This window comes from Talpa occidentalis, unplaced genomic scaffold, assembly GCF_014898055.3.
Source record: "Talpa occidentalis isolate TD23 unplaced genomic scaffold, MPIMG_talOcc4v2.1, whole genome shotgun sequence".
NCBI lineage: Eukaryota > Metazoa > Chordata > Mammalia > Eulipotyphla > Talpidae > Talpa > Talpa occidentalis.
This window is the reverse complement of record NW_026555331.1, coordinates 84,267,522-84,284,760: the sequence shown is the minus strand read 5'-3', so window position 1 is coordinate 84,284,760 and position 17,239 is coordinate 84,267,522. Positions and strand designations below refer to the sequence as shown.

The 17,239-nt window shown below is 35.1% G+C and overlaps 2 protein-coding genes and 1 long non-coding RNA gene across 5 annotated transcripts in view; 2 read left to right on the top strand and 1 right to left on the bottom strand.

Annotated features, from left to right (window-relative positions):
• Positions 1-10,051, bottom strand: part of VPS50 (VPS50 subunit of EARP/GARPII complex) — a 119,842-nt gene extending 109,791 nt beyond the window's left edge. Inside the window, exons 1-2 of the mRNA XM_037507961.1 lie at positions 9,876-10,051; positions 4,008-4,076 (exon numbers count right to left, since the gene is read on the bottom strand). Of these exons, the coding sequence (XP_037363858.1) occupies positions 4,008-4,076; positions 9,876-9,908 (102 nt within the window). The 5' untranslated portion in view covers positions 9,909-10,051. The remainder of the gene's footprint in view (positions 1-4,007; positions 4,077-9,875) is intronic.
• Positions 10,052-10,137: 86 nt separating this feature from the next.
• Positions 10,138-14,291, top strand: LOC119242210 (uncharacterized). 2 transcript variants are annotated; one of them, XR_005124424.2, is made up of 3 exons: positions 10,138-10,261; positions 12,180-12,318; positions 13,821-14,291. It is a non-coding gene; the product is annotated as an uncharacterized LOC119242210 (long non-coding RNA). The 2 variants fall into 2 exon arrangements; XR_008550697.1 differs by having other exon boundaries at positions 10,138-10,506.
• A 1,179-nt stretch (positions 14,292-15,470) lies between these two features.
• HEPACAM2 (HEPACAM family member 2) overlaps positions 15,471-17,239 on the top strand; it is a 48,451-nt gene continuing 46,682 nt past the window's right edge. For both annotated transcript variants that reach the window (XM_054692346.1, XM_037512097.1), the window contains exon 1: positions 15,471-15,933. In XM_054692346.1, the coding sequence (XP_054548321.1) occupies positions 15,855-15,933 (79 nt within the window). In that variant the 5' untranslated portion in view covers positions 15,471-15,854. The remainder of the gene's footprint in view (positions 15,934-17,239) is intronic.

Here is a 17,239-nt window from a genome sequence, read left to right as displayed (position 1 = left end):
TTTTTACTATTTACATTTCTTCACCATTCAACAGAAAAAAAGTATTCTGTGATAGTAAATTATAAAAACAAAGTCAATCTTAAAGTTAGATTACATCACAACTCCAACTGAGAGCAAAAAAAAATGTTCATCAACCAAAATCTATATAGAGCTAAAAGGGAAAACATAAACATGAAGTTTTCAAAATATCAATTAATACTATAAAAACCATAAATCACTTAACAAATGTTGGTTTTCTGTTTCCAAATGAAAAAGGATTCAAGACCACTGATACCCTAAAACCATACATGGAAATTTTTAATGAATTGCCAGATGTCTGACTGTGTGAGGAAATAGCACATTTTCTTAAAATCCCACAGAACAACAATAATAATACATCAAAGCAGCCAGTTCATCAGTTTGTGTTTGTGCATTTTAAATAAAAGATAGCTTTTAAAGTCTACATGTTTTTCTTCAGGCTTCCATTGCCATCTAGTGGAACACTGGCAAGGTTACAACCTGAAGGAAGGTTTACGCAAAATGATTTATAGATTTTTATAAAAGATTATAAAATGACATTATTTTAATCCAGCTTAATAAGACATTTAAGTGATAAAAAATGTATCTTATTCACTTTCTATATAATAACAGTGTTCCAAATACACACACACGTGATTTCTTAAAATAGATCAGGAAAACATTTTAATTCCCAGAAATTTATTGAATTATTAACATTTACTAAAATCACAAAGCTAGAAAGCAAACTTTCATATTTAAATCTTAGTCAAATATCTTACTTACATCTCTAAAGTTGTATTTTTAAAAGCAATTTCCTAAATTTATTTCCACGAAAAGGGAAACAATAAAAACAGCAGCTTTGAAAACATGTTTTTTTTTTTTTTGAAGCTGTCTTTAAATATTTTCAACTTCAGTGAACAGCATCAAGCCATACGTCACATGTTCGTCCTTTTAGAATATAATGCTGAAGAAGACACCTCGCAAATTGAAGTACAGAGAGGAAAATACAGAATCTAAGTCTTTTTTTTTTTTTTTTTTTTTTTTGCATAGAAGAACTGCGGTGCAGAGGTTGAGAGGATTCACCAGAGACAGAGTGGGGAACAGACAGGTATATATAGTGAAATTCACTGCTAAGGGGAGCAGCAGGTGAAACACAAAGGTCTGCCACACCGTATATGGGTTACCTCCCTGCCCAGGGATGAAACTCAGGCCTTAGCAATGTTAGCATTGAGAGTTAACCCCTGGGCCCCTAGGGAAGCACCAGTATCTTAAGTCTTAATTTTGTTTCAATTTTCATATATCTAATCAGACCCTCTTCTCTAAAAGAATAAAAAATGCTATCTATTCTGAGACAAAAAAGATCATAACACTTTCAATTCCAGGGCTTACAAACTGATATTTCTCATGACTTTGCCTTCTACAGCCAATAAAATTCTCAGTCCTAAATTCTAATTTTAAAATGCTTCTCATATTAAATCCTTTTCCTTCTAAAACTCATATTCTTATCTTCCTAATTGGTATCTTACTGGCCAGGATTTCCAATTAAAAAAAAAAAATCCACTTGTCTTGCCAGAGGGGAAGGGGCTAGAACAAAGTAGGGAGTGAGCACACAAGACTATGGAGATGATGGTGGAGACTATTGGTGCTTTGGTGACAGATATGGGGTAGTTAACAACACCTGAAGAGGGTGATCCCATAATTCTAAGACACAAATAATGTTGTAAACCAATGTTAAAATTAGACAAGAAAAATCCACTTGTATACTAGTTATCCTTCTAAAAAACTTATCACCAACTCTAGAAGACCCTGACTCTAAAACCCTTCTAAGTATATTCCTAATCCTTTCTTAGCTGCACTATCACTGTGCATACCTCAGTATAGACCTCTATTGCACTTGTACTACTCTGCATTATTTTTGGTTGTTTCTCCCACTTAGATTGAGGTAGGAAGAAAGATTTGTAGCTCTTTGCATCTTCAAAACTCAGTAATTACCCGAATGGATAAACTACTAAATAGTCTGTAGAATGCTTTTTATGATTTGTCACGAGAGAGTTAAAAATCTCAAAGCATCTGAAGCCAAGAGAATCATAATTTCATTAATGGTTAAAAAAAACACAGCTAAATATTGATAGTTACTAGTGCCAAAAAAAAACCCCTAAATGACTTTTCAGGTCCATGTTTACAGTCCCTCTTGATACCACCAGGAGAAAACAATAGTCTTAAATGATATGTAATTGTAAATTAAAATTTTTTACCCCAATCACCAAAGCTAAAAATGTCTCCTAGTCATAAACTTCAATACTATTCTTGTCAAATAGAGATACCAATATGCCTTCTAAAAAATCTGCTCAATACATTGTTTAGAATGTATATTTTTATAACATATCACTCCTACAAAAACTATAACATAGAAAATATAAAATATTAGAGCCAAAAGGACTCTTAAATATCATCTAATGAAATCACATCTTTACACACGTAGAAACTGAGTCACAAAGCAACTGAAATGATTTTCCTTTAATAAGCAAAATGGTTAAGTTAATCTTTGAGCCTACTCTCTTGATTCTAATTCTAGGACCCTTTCCACATGCTTTCATAAAGCTCTGGAAACAAAACTCTATTGTTGGTATGTGGTTTTAGTATTTTTTTATTAAGGAATATTAAGAAGTCAAGTCAAATCCACTTATCTTACTTCACAGAAGTAACTTAAACATTAGAAAACAATCTGCCCAAACTCCCTTTATTTGAAGAGAAAAAAGAGCCAACAAGAAATTTTATAATAACATGTGTATCTCCTATACAGAGAAACCCAGAAAGTTCTCATACATTTATTTTTTTAAAGAGGCTCGCTCATCAATTTTGCACTGATTCTGAACATCCAATGCAATCTAATTCAAGACATGCTCATAATACATGATAATCTTTTCTTAAGTCAAAGAAATAAAATGACTTGCTAATTGGGATCTAAAATTTTTTCTTCATTCCCAATTTTATTACATTCAATAATCTTTTATAACATATACTATCACATACTATTCATATACTTCTTTAAGGTTTTTGTTGGAAGCACTTTACACAAAAGGGTTGGTTAACTGTATCATATTTAAAGAATATGTTTGGATTTGACCTAAATTAAAAGCGAAGCACTAAAAAACAAAGTTCACTTTAGGGGGTAAGGCACCTCCAAGAGGTAGGAAATCAACCTTCTAACAGCTGCTAACACTGAGGTGTGACAAGAGGATTTATGATAGCTGATAAAGAGAAAGAAGACTTATGTATTAAGATGCCAGACACAGAAGACAAACGGTAGTTTCAAATGTGATCCTTAAATTAAAAAATCACAAGAGCAGACATTCAGAAGTACAAGCTTTGATCTGTGGTGAAGCTGCTATTCACAGAGATAGTTCCAAGTGCAACACCCCAGAGGGAGAAGCAGCAGGGATTTATTTATTTAACAATGGCTAATAATTCTCCTGAAGGGAAGCCAGCTAGTTTCGAATAACATCTATTAAATTTGTAAACTGAGAAATTCACATGACTATCAGGGGATTTAAATCTAGGCTATCTCCAATTTTGTATAAGTTTTGCTTTAGCTACTTATTCAAAAATCTCTGCTCCATAACAGAAACGTAATTAACCATGATTTTTGGCTCAGAGTGTTACAGCACAGAAAGCAAATTATTTCATTTCATTTCTCCAAATTACGGTGGGTAAATCAATATGTTTCATATGTATATGTAACTGCTTTCAGGCTAAGAATTTGATACAATAATAATCTCTAAATTTATCAATTTCATGTTTTCTGCTTTACTATAACACACCATACTGCATCCCAATGAGCAATGAAAGCAAAAACAAACCCCAAGCCTACTGTGTTATAAAAATTTACCTAGCTTATCATAACCATCTGCCTGCAGGAAGGAAAAGCTTCTGTGAATCAATTATTATCTAAAGGCAATAACATTTTCTTAAGGAAGTGAAAAGTCATGCTCACACAAGCAGATCAATACCTTTCCAGGGACTCGGAGATTCTCAATGACACCCAGATCACTGAGGCTCTCTGGAGGGCTTTTCAGACCCTAAAAAAACAGATTAAAAAAAATTTTAATTTGTGCTGCAGAACAATTAAATGATATTTAATAAAACAGAAATCACCATTTTAGAAAGAGATTTTCTTGCTTTAAAGTCTATAGAAATATGTTCTAAAAACAATCATCACATAATACATTCAGTACTACTATTGAATTAAGTTAAGTCGTACTTTTTTGTATTTGAAAATAAACATTATGTAGCACCTTCATGATTAATGGTTCAAGTCTAATTTAACTAAGATTTAAAAGCAACCAAAAGAAACTTGGGTGACAAAACGCATTGTATAAAAGCACTTATCTATTACTAATCATTATCAAGTTCACCCAATAAATACACATGTTGCTCTCAGTGATACACACCTGAAACTTACTGAATGCTGTAATGTTTCAATAAAAAGTTCAAGTTATGAGTCACAAATATGATATACAAGTCCACAGATTTTTAAATACTAGTAACTGCTTAATTAATACATAAGTAATCCCTTGATTTTACCTGGTATTTCCCATCAATACCCAATTTACACTGCATAATTAAATCTGCTTTCTACTTTTTTTTTAGCTCATAGGTACCTGGGACAGTCTATATTCATTCCAACTGAGGGATTCTGAGTCTCATTTGTACCAGGGAAAATGAAGACAGAAAGAACTGACCAATTTAAATTTCCTTGGAAAGTCCATTTTTAAAAAACAGGCTAGTCAGAGGAGACACCTAAAATCCCTGTAATACTAGGCTGTAAGCAAAAGTGGCAGAGACGAGATTAATGCTATAGTTTTCATCTTTAGGTGCCCTACATTGGCCCTTTGGTGTCCTTGGGAAACAAAATACATGTTACATTTAGGTTGGTTATTGAAGACTTAGAGAACTTGCTTATTTTTAAATTATAAGAGGTATGCATTTTATCTTCTCTATTATAAAATACCACGTCACATTCCAAAATTTTTTATGACAGGTGTTCTGCCACACCACCAAGTCTTCACAGAATACTCCCACCTAGCCTTCTGCATCTCTCTCACACATGCACACACACACCCACATGCACACGCACACACACATGCACACGCATACACGCCCCACCCTCTAAGGAAACCATACTTCACTGTCAGAGTTAACTTCTGTTTGAAGTTTTTCTAGATCCCTATGCTTCAAAGTACCCATTATTTCTCTGTATGACCCCATGCATGAATCATCTCCATCAACAACACCATGGGGAATTTTTTTGAACATAAGATTCCCAGGTCCCACCACAGATCTAATGAGTAGGTGTTTTTGGATTATAATCAGGAATTGCACTTTAACAAGCAACCTGGTGAGTCATATAATCACCAATGTTTCAGAAACCCAGCTAAATATTTTCCTCTGCCAAAGTAGAGTTTTAAATATTAAATATATTTATCTTTCTCTCCCAGATTAAGTCCCAAGAGAAGAGAGAGGCCATGTGTGTTTTGCCTCTGGGCAATGGCTAGCAAATTTCCAGGAATAGCATAATCATCAAAGAAATGAGTAAATTAATCAGTAGACACCCTGGTTAAGGTCCAATCTCTAACTAATTAGAACATTGTTCTCAAGGGAACATAAAATTGACTTTAAAATGAAGTTTCTGGGGAAGTTTGCTAGAATAAGAATAGCATACCAAGGACTGATGTCTTAAAATAAGTGAGGAAATATCAGTTTGTAACTACTCTGCCTGTTTGTTCTTCTGGGTCCCACTTTGTCACCAGTAGTCATCAGACATCTACAGCATCAAAAGTATTTGTAAAGAAGGCAAAGTTGAGTTACAAAACTAAATTTCTATATACATTATATACACACAGTACATACATACATACACATATTCATATGAAGTAAAATTTCATAAATTCAAAATCACAACCGCTAAAATATTTTTAATGTAATTGTCATGCCTTTTAAATAAAAAAATTTTAAGTGTAAATTTGTTTAACCAATCTAACAGAAATTTTGGAGGAATGTATCATGTATAATGTTCTCTTTTCTGAGTTAAGAAACCAATGCTTGAAATGTAAATAAATGACTGATATACACCAATATCTATAAAAAGGCATTACCTCCAAATTAGTCACCACACACAATAATAGGCTACTAATGTATGGCAACTTCCCAACAAACGTGCAAAATAAAAGCAATAAAAACTGGAAACCCTATCTATATATCAGTAAGTGCAGTAAGTCAAGGAATGGGCTCTGTGGTCTTGGACAACCGACCTAACCTGCCTATCATTATATTCTAATGATGATGATAATAACTCAGAGGCTGTAACAAGGAGTAAAGGAAATAATGTATGTAAGAGGCCATAAATAGTGGCTGGTACATGATAACCATTCTTCAAGTGTAAACTATCATTCTGAATATTACTGTGACCACAGAGAAATACTTTTCTATTATCTTATCAAAACAGAAATGAGAATTACATAAATGTCTTAGAGCAAAACACCTGATAACTACCTGCATTTTAGGATTATAGATCTTAAACCCTTTGGTTAACAATTTTATAAATTTCTAACAAATATTAACTCATCATCTTTATTTTTATCTTTAACTGTCTAAAGCAGGAAGTCATGATCATACTATAATCTGCCTTTATTAAATTGAAACCTTCACTGAAATCACTAAACATTTAATTTTCTTTTGTTTTTGGTTTTTGTTTCCATAGTTTTCCATTTACATTCATACAAAATTCAGCATAATTAACGACTGCCTCTGCACTTTCTTTGCCCAGATCAGATTAACATTTCAGACTATTTCTGTTATATCTACGTGAGTCCTTAGAGCCTATTTCTGAGACTTCACAAAAAGTGTGGTTGTAGGGTCACTGATAACCTCTATGCTACCCAATCCAAAGGCTCATTCTCACCGTGCTTGACCCATCTTCGGCATTTAATCCACTCTGTGACTCCCTCTTGTAATATTCCTTACTTGACTTCCAGGACTCACTCCCTATCCTCTCTTCCTCCCAAGCATTTATCACTATGTCTGCCTTAGTAATTGTCTGTTTTGTTCACTCATGCATCCCCCAGACTTAGAATAGTGCCTGGCACATAGTACTCAATAAACATTTGTTAAATGAACTGAACTGAAAGAAAAGAATGAATCTCACCTAAGAAAGCTAACAAAGTCTACCCTCCCAGTCTTTCTCAAAAATGCGTGCTTCATAGAACTAAATTTTGCATCTCTCTAGATTAATAATATATTATTAGCATAATTTGCAATCAAAAAAAGAAATATTTTGTGTATATGTATTTGTAATATACTATAGATTCCCATAACAAACAGTATTAAAGAAAATCTTAAATTTAACTTTAGGAGACACCCTAATTTCATACTTCATGGATTCACCAACTGTGTATTAATTGTGGTCAGATGTGTGGAAGCAGTCACAAACATACATAACATCGATACCTTAAAAAAATGTGTAAAACTCCCAATTTACCTAACTTTTATGTAATATAGCTCATTTTTCACATGTTCTTGAAATTGTTTTTTCTTCCCAACTAAGTAGATTTGACTGTACCAGTCCTGACTGATGCTGAAGAGTTATCATGTTCAACACAATTTCATTACATTTAGGAGACATAAACCTGGACTTTTATATTTTCTTCTGTCTCATTCATTACAAAATACAACTAAAAAATAAATCAAACAAAGTTGCTATACAACAATGTTGATGTTTACTAACTATACTGAAATACACAGTGAACCTGAGAAAGTACTTAACTTAGCTGATGTACACAAATCCAAAAAGGCAGTTTAAGAGTATTAATGATGCAATAGACAAAAGTGAATATCATCTTAAAAAGTAAACAAATACCCAAAATCTTCTACTGCTTGAAGAACTGCAATAACCTGCTTCCAGTTTTCCTGCTTTCCCACTATCAATGTAGCCAGAGATGTTTATGATTAAGCACTACCTTGACAAGGTACACAAACTGTATTAACTGCTTTATCTATTTTCACCATACCATATAAATATCACCACTAGGTCAATCCCACGAGGTACATGTTATCATTCCTCTTTTAAAGATATATAATCAAGGGCATCCCTGGTGGTGCAGGGGTTAAAGACAGTGCTTACAATCTATCGCCAGCCACTGCAGCACCAGTTCAATCCCCACGCCGGCCAGGGAGCTACCCACATGGTGCAGCAGATCTCTCCTGTCTTGCCTGCTGCTCCCTTCAGCAGTGTATTTCAGTAGATTTTTTTTTTAAAGATTTTATTTATTGATACATGCAAGAACTGGGGTACAGGCCAGAGGTGTAGGGGGGGGAGTGAGAGGGTTCACCAGGAACAGAGTAGGGAACAGAACAGGCAGATCGACTGAAATACACTGTTGAGGGGAGCAGCGGCTAAGTCAGGAAAGGTCTATTGTGCCTATTTCAGTAGATCTGCCTGTTCTGCTCCCCATTCTGTCTCTGGTGAACTCTTTTACCTCCCCCACACCTCTGGCCTACACCCCAGTTCTTACATGAATAAATAAATAAATCTTTTAAAAAATAAATACATAGAATCATGCTAAAAAAAAGTTAGGAGACTTCCTCTAGGTCACACTGCTACTACAGGATGGAGTGGGACCCAATCATTCTCCAGTAAGAAGCAGTACTCAACACCAGTACTCAACAAAAGTGAGGGATCACTAAGTACTATCCACTTACTGAAATCTTTTTTGTAATTCACAGACTATTTATTCTATGTCCATGACAATAATATGTGCCAAGCATTTTAGTCATATAGGGCTTACTTATTGTTCCCCGGAATCTAATATTTGTAACCTGTTCAGATACCTCTCAAATTCTGAATTCTAAAAGAAGAAGTTTGTATTCTTTTTTTATCAACAACAACAACAAAACTGGAAGCATTCGTCACATGATTATCCAATAGGCTCAAAACCATGCTGACTTAAAACTAAATTATCCTTCTCTCATATTAAAACAATAAAGAATTAACATTTCTAGTGAAATATTAGTTGAAGGTAAAATCAAATCATGATAAATAATTACAAAAAAAGGAGTTTTCTCCCACTCCTTGCTTGAAGGAAGCTGAAGCAGTATTAAGAAGTCACTAACATTTATGAAAGGGGATAGGAAATAACCAAATTACCGTACTGGGGCGGAGAGGGGTGCGTTGAATAAAAGACGATTATTTTTCCTTGACAATGATTTTTTTAAGTAACATTTTTTAATGTAGCATTTCACAAAGAATTTTCATACATTAGCTTATTGATGAACCTCATAACAACTGCGAGATAAAATTAACAAAGTAAAAATACTAGGTATTGGCATGTTCACAGCGGAAACTTAAGCTACAAGATTTGGGAACTTCTTAAAGGCATAATGCCACCAATTCTGTCTTTAGGTTATCCGGTTTGTTTTGTTTTCACTTTTCCCAGGTCATCGCTATTGCACAGAGCTCGCTGCCATCCCCAAGCCACCTGGTCAAAGAAGACAGACAGCTTGGATGAGGGGACCCTTGCAAGACAACTGAGCTTGTCACTGGAAAGATGGCAATGAGGAAGGAGGGGAGACAAAGATAGCTTCTGACTCACTCACTGTCTTTGTCTAAAGGAATGTTTCTGGGACGCCGCTACCCTCTCCAGCAAAACTCCGATTTTGTAGGCTAAGGTGAGTTTTCAAGGGTTTGTCCTAGCGTCCCCAGCCCCTAACACCTGCCACCACCTATAACTTAAGTCTCTACCCGCCGCGGCCCAGGGACAGAACAACTCGGCTCCTCTCCAGCGGCTATGAAAAAGGACTTTGCTCCATTCGCCGCGACTTACCTGTCGGGTCATAAGAGATTTGATTTTTTGCATGTCGAAATCGTGAGGGGATATCCTGCCACAAAGAACTAACAAATCACACCGAAACACCACATAGCTGGACCCAACAGAAGGCAGCCATAGTGAGCGGTCACGTGGAGCTATGACCAGGGTCACCCTTCCCTGTTCTGGGCATGCTGGGAACTGTAGTCTTCCGGTTGCGGCCGGTACCTGTAATGGAGGAGAAAGGGTAGTGCGGGCACTACATTTCCCAGCAAGCAAAACAAAGGGCGCCTCAGTTAAGCCGGCAAATCTTGTTGCTTTAAGGTACCACGGCTTTAGCCGGTATCTACAGAGCACTTGTTTTCGGTACTTCCACTTCCACGAGGCAAAAATCTTACTCAAAAGTAAGCATACTTGAGCGACAGGAACAAATACTGAGACCACACTATATAAGCCACACTGGAGCGCATTGGAGGAAATTTCACCTGGTCCAGAGTGGCGGGGTGAAAGGCCGCGAGACTGACGCCTAGCGGAACCCAAGGGAAAGTGCTTCCGAGTGGTGACCTGACAACCTGGAACGCCCCTGGTGGCGCTGGGCTGGGTCGGAGGACACGTGTAATTCAGGTTTTCCAGTCGACTGCTGGCCAGGGTTAGGACTGTTTGTTCTTTCTCCGTCTTGGCATCCTCTGCAAAAAGCCCTAAATCCAAAGGATTTAACCCCCACCTTTTACTATTTGTTGCCTGCACAATCTAAGACAAGCCAAGGTGGAAAATATATCAGATACACAGGTCATTTTAAAGTTCTCTTTCCAACTTTTTGCAGTTTAGCTAAACAGAGGAAAGGAATAGAGGAGTCATTTGAGATTCAGTTTAAGAACTTTACAGTTTTGAGGTAAAACCTGAAAGAAAGAGGCCCAGAGCCAATAATGGCTAGTATTTACTGAATGTTTTACTACGTGTGAACTCTATTAATAGCTTTATGTTTATTATCTCATTTATCCACACAAGAATCCTAAGGGGGTTATACTATTATTCCCATTTCAAGGATGGGGAAACTGACTTGTGGAGAAATTAAGTAGCTTGTCTAATATTACTGCAGTTGTGCAAGCAGAAATTGAAGGACTGATTATCCAGATGTTTTAAGCAAGGTTTTCATGTGTGGTGCTGAAGGGTGACTCCCAAAGCTTGGTGCCAGTGATTATTTGAAATATACATTTATTTTTAATGTTTATTAGAAAAAAACACAAACCCGTGATTTAAAAATATTTCTTGTAACAACTGAAAAAATGTTAGTGTGCCATACTAATGAAAAATATTAGGTCAACAGTAGTATGGGTGGTACTCAGGTCAAGCAAAAATGATAAAAGTGGTTTGCAAGTGATTGAAATTTGAGGGAGACTAACGTAGCAGTTATTTCCAACTCTTAAATTCTATTACTTGACCCTTGATGTCTTACTAATTTTTACAAATGAGATCGAAATAGTTGGCCTAGAGTTTGCTAAGGATAAATGAGAGGATGAGGATGAATGCAATTTATAAATTATAAAGCACTGTACAACTTTGCGGTATTACGGTCATAACTGCTCTATTCTCTACTCCAAGAGAACCACCATTTGCGTATTTCTATCATTATTTGTATTAACAGTTCCTTTTGAAACTGTGTTTATGTGCTTCTCTGACCCTTATTTTAACCTTACAAGGAAATTCTAGTCACTTTAGGGCAATCTTAGTTTAGTTCATTCTTTATCTTCTCTAATCTTAATTCCCAGATGGTTCTCAATATGTGAAAATCTTCAGTGTATGTATGTCCCTAAAGCATCAAAAGAAACAGAGACTGCCAAATATTTTAGTATATAAAATGAAAGCCAATTTAGTGTTTGTTGATTGTTGGGCGCAAGATAACACTGTACTAAGCACTTTAGATTAATGAAATACTGTTGTGGTTGTCAAGGCATATACGATATAGTTAAAAAAGCATGCATAAGGGGTGATACAAATCCAGACATTCTGAAACCTTGCTGTTGAGATTTACACTGAATGTGCCATTATTATTTTTATTCTTTTATTCTGGGTTGTTCCTTTGTATAAGACTGAAGCATATTATTTTATTCTCATCTTTCAAAAATACAGTTATGAGATTTATTGAGGACTTTCACACCTGCATGAGAATTATTAGTGGCAGAGCAAATTAATGAAAAGTGTGTTTGGTCTACTGACAAATCTTAAGATAATAGTCCCTTAGTCCCTCGGTAATGTAGTGACAGCCTGTATTTTTGTTGTTTTTTGAGGTTTTTTTGTTTTTTTTGTTTGTTTGTTTTTCAGATTGGAACATCAAAGCTGACAGTTTATAAGTTGATCTGTCTGAGAGCAGCAGCAACAGCAAAAGAGTAGGATAAGGAAGTATTTCTGATGGTTCAAACAGGAGAAGCCTCTGGAAGGTTAAATAAAAGCTGAGATTCAGGTCTGATTAGGAAGATACATTTCTAAGCATCCTAAATATCAAAGCAGTGCAGAGATGTCACCCCTCCAAAATAATTATAAATAAATAAATAAATAAATAAATTTCTGCTACTGAGCAAACAGTAGCAGAAAACAGAACTTATGCTAAAAGTAAAGCAGAGACCTGGAGAGCACTATGCAGCAAAGCATAGTCATTTAACAGCTATATCCTGTGGATCCAGACTTCTGGGGGCAGCATTTTACACTTAACTATATAATAATCGCTGGCAGGGGCAATTGTAATGCCCTCCTCTAGCAGACAACTTTTTCCTGCAATTGTATTCTTTCCTAGGATTTATTTAATGACAGTGTTTTCTTTCACGAGTTCTATTTAGTTCCCTAATTGACTTGGCATTTCACCAGCTCTCCTTCTCAAAGTTTCTTACATTGCAAAATCCTCATTCGCTACTAGTAAATAAAGAATGTGAAGATTTGAAATGCATGTAACAGACTATTGGATTGATTTTTAAAAAAAAAAAAAAAAAAGACTTACTTACAATTTAAACAAACTAAACAGTAAACTGTAGTGTGACTTGAGGTGACAGTCTTATGCCATCCCACCACCACCCCCATACACTATCCCAAATGACTTCTTACATCACTTGAATTCTTGAATTTGATCAAATTTAGGTTTTATTTCTTAATCACCTTTTAAAAAAAAAAAAGATTTGTTTATTTATTTATACAAGCACTAGATACAGTCAGAAGCACGGGAGGGTGAGAGAATTCGCCAGAGCAGGGAGCAGAGCAGGCAGACTGACGAAGTACACTGCTGAGGGGAGTAGTGGGCACAGCAGGAGAGGTCTGCGCGCCATGTGGGACCCTTGCCAGTGGCCGGGGATCGAACCGGCACTGCAGAGGCTGCGGGCATCTTCGCAGCCCAGCACTCAACCGCTGGGTCACCAGGGGAGGCCCACCTTTTTTTTTAAAAAAAATGCAAATGTAGCTAAGATCAACAAACAATAAAGCTCTTGAATAGTGTGGTAGAGCAGTTTCCCAGTGAGTTACAGGTGAGATGTGAGGTAATTTTGATGGTAGGAAATTTATTACAATAATAAAACATTAAAACATTTTTAGCAATCATGCAAAAATTGACAACAGTTGAAGTTATTTTTTAACATTTCTTGTGTGGACCTATGTAAAGGTCCTTAATCCAGAATTGAGTTTATGCCTACCATCTGCCACTAGAGGGCACTTTGTCGTGGTGATGCCATTTCCCACGTTGCTCTATTCAAGTGTCATTTTATATGTGTCATAACATGAAAAGATCACAACTATGATTAACTATGAAAAGATCACAACTATGATTTATTTTGGCATTTAATTTATTTACATAACATTATAACCTATTTCATAAAGGGATATATTTAAATACAACAAAAAACTCAATAAAAAGCAGTCCTTTCAGTTAAATAAATTTAACACTAGGAAAAACTATTTTTTGTCTTTATCTCTTTTGCTTAGGTGCTGAAAAACTTCATCATGAGCCAGAACTGAGTTGGAAAACAATGAAAGGAGCTTTGTTATAAAGACAAGTAAAGATTAATATTTATTTAAAAGATGTCATCATAAAAGATGTCAGGGAGTTTTGTATGTTTTTTGTAGAATTTCCAAATTGTATTTTGTATAATCCATATTAAAATTTATATGCATTTCTTAAGCATCAACTAAAAATCAGAACATATAGGTTATGGAGAATTAGGAGCAAACAACTTAGCAATACTAGTTAAGCATGATGCGAAGGATCCATATATAAATAGGACTGTCTATTTGACAAGTGCAGAGGGAAAATAAACATGCAGTAAAATTAATTGGGGTTAATGAGATAAGAGTTATAAATGCATATACAAGAAATAACAGAAAATTGTGGTATAATAATTACCTGGTAAGGGCCTCCCTGGTGGCCCAAGGGGTTGAGTCTCAGCACTGTAAAGCTATCTGCAGCTACTGCAACATGAGTTTGAACCCTGACCAGGGAGGTGACCCATATGGCGCAGCAGACCTCTCCTGTCTTGCCCGCTGCTCCCCTTAGCAGTGTATTTCAGTCAGTCTGCCTGTTCTGCTCCCCACTCTGTCTCTGGTGAATCCTCTCACCCAGCTCACTTCTGGCCTGCACCCCAGCTCTTGTATGAATAAATAAATAAAATAAATCTTTAGAAGATTCAGATGTTCCAACAGCCACTTTTTTTTTTTTTTTTTTTTTTTTGGCGTATAGAAGCAAATATAGGTGGGTGGCAGCGTTAACACAAGAAGTGTTTTCAAACTTGGATTCCAAAATAACTATCATTCCATTTTTTACCTTTTATTACTCCTGAGAAATAGTCTTCCTTCCCCTCTCATCATAGAACTTCAGTGAATCTTAACTGTTAAATATTATTTGTGCAAGGAATTTTGCTTGATTTAATGGAGATTTGGTTTTCTGTTTCTTATTTTATATAGTGGAAAGCTTGGACCAGAGTCTTTCTGCAAACTGAGGTTAACTTACAACTTATTGACAGTAAATTATGTGGAAGTATAGTCCAGACTGCCTGCTGCCATGACAGTGACAAGGCCAGGCTGAAAAGCTGTAACCCAGATACTATAGTAGCATCTTTGAGCCATTGGTTCATTTCCACTGTGCTTCCCTGTGAAAATGTGACCTCAGATATTATCTGTTGGCATAAGCTTTTCATTATAATTATGCACGGTCCATGATTCAGTCTCACTTGGAAACACACCTGTAGTTTGCTTTTAAAAATAGTATAGACCCATAGGTTCAATACTGCCAAAGCAAACATTTGTAATAGGAAACACTACCTAGAACAATATGGTTTTGAAGACTTTCAGATACCTTTATTTGGGTTTTTTTCTTTTTTTATTAATTAATTATTTTATTTTTTTACATCATTGTTCATTTTTAAACAATATTTGCTTTCCCCCACCCCCTCAGGTGTAGTCCCCATAGAGTTTCCTTCAATGCACCTGTACACCATCATCAGGTGCTTTATTTTGATTCTTTGGTAAACTTTTACATGTTACTTAGTGAGTTTATGATAACTTATTACCAGTTAGCAGACATGAAATATGAAATGCATCTATTTTCACATAAAAACTTACCATTGTGAAGTAATGACATAGTTTTGCATGATAGGAAACTAGTTTTCATTTTTAAGAATATTTCACAATATGCTCGCATTATGAAGGAATATGGCTTTTAATTAAGTTGCCCAAAAGGATGTTTTTCTTCATGTAATTATTAATAACTAAGTAATAAAATAAAGTGAGCATTACTGATAATCACTAAGAAGCTTTCTGAAAGTATTAAGCCTGTGTCTTGCAAAGTATATAACAGGTGTTCCCACTCCCTGTGTTCTTTGTATACACATTCATTCTGTATTCAAATCACAGAAGTAAGAGGCAGGATAGGGTCTGTTACCTCACTGCTAATTTCCCTGGCAAACAAACCAGCAGCTGCTGGTCCATGAACCAAGTTACCACCAGGAAGAGGGCACCGCATGCATGGGACAGGATGCCTTCATGGAGTCCTTCAGCAGCACAGTTGGGGTCTTTCAGTGCAAAATATACCTCATTCTCCTAGGTAAGTCACTGTATCAATTGTTTTAACTGTTGATTTTTTTTAAATTGTGGACCTAAGATAAATATTAGCTTTAAGCTGTAGATTCACTCAGATAATTGACGAACAGTTCAGAACCTTTTCAACAATAATACACTTTGTTCCAACAGCAGATACGTTTAGGAGAAATGAGGCACAATAAATAGATGGTTATTGTTTCTTAGAGTAACAATTATTGTCAGTAGCCCTATTATCAAGAAAGTTAAGACATTCTAAAATCCTAGTTATTTTCTTTTTACAGAATTTATATATAGGTTCAGTAGACTTTAAGGCATTTTATTTTGACAAATATAGGCCATGAATTTGTGACCACTTATAGTAGAACTCAAAACAATTTATGAAAATTATTTTCTCATTTTTTAATTAAAAACATTGTCACAAACTATTAGCTTTATTTTAAATTGCCTATCTGATGAAATATGAAAAAAGGTGAGGTTCCAAATGGACAAAAAATATTTTCTACACAGATAAGGAGAAATGCTTCAAAAAGTTTTATTCCATCAAAATGGCTTTTGTCTTTCTCTTTGTCCAGACTGGTCTATTAAAACCATGTTTTCTCTTTTAATATTTTCACCTCATTCTCCTCCTTTATGCTTAGAGTTTAAAGGAGTTTTTCTCCAGCATTTCCACTGCTTTGATCTGTCATTTTATTTTACCAGATGTCCTCATTTCCATTTTTCCTGTGTATCAATGTTTTTTAAAGTCAAGTTAGTTTCTTACTTTGTTTATATTCAACAGACAGGAATTTTTTTTAAAGGCTTTATTCCTTAAATTTTAAGCACAAATTTGCTCAATAAGCCATTTAAGTTTTATCTTCTTCAGTTGTTTAGAGCCTCGATTTCCTAGGTTTTTTGTTTGTTTGTTTTGTTTGTTTGTTATAGTTTTTACTGTAAATGTGATTGTACTCAAACATGTACTTAATGCTGTACATACCCCACATCTTTGAAATATATAGTTTGTAAATATTTTTTAAAGTGTTTGAGTTTCTATAATGGTAACTGTTCCAGTGTTTATGTTGTCAAATTTTTAGCCTGTTTAGATATTTAATTTCAAAATTTTTAGAAAAATTGAACAATTGCCATATTTGACTTTTATCTATGTGCATTTTTCTCAGCTTTGAAAGTATCCTGTATGTTAATCCTCCATTTATTTTGAATTTTATGACAACAACAATGCTGTCATTTCATAACAAATGTTTTTGTAAATGGCTTTAAGAACTTAGACACAATCATTTGAGGAACTCAGCTAAAAAAATTAAAATGTGCTTTAG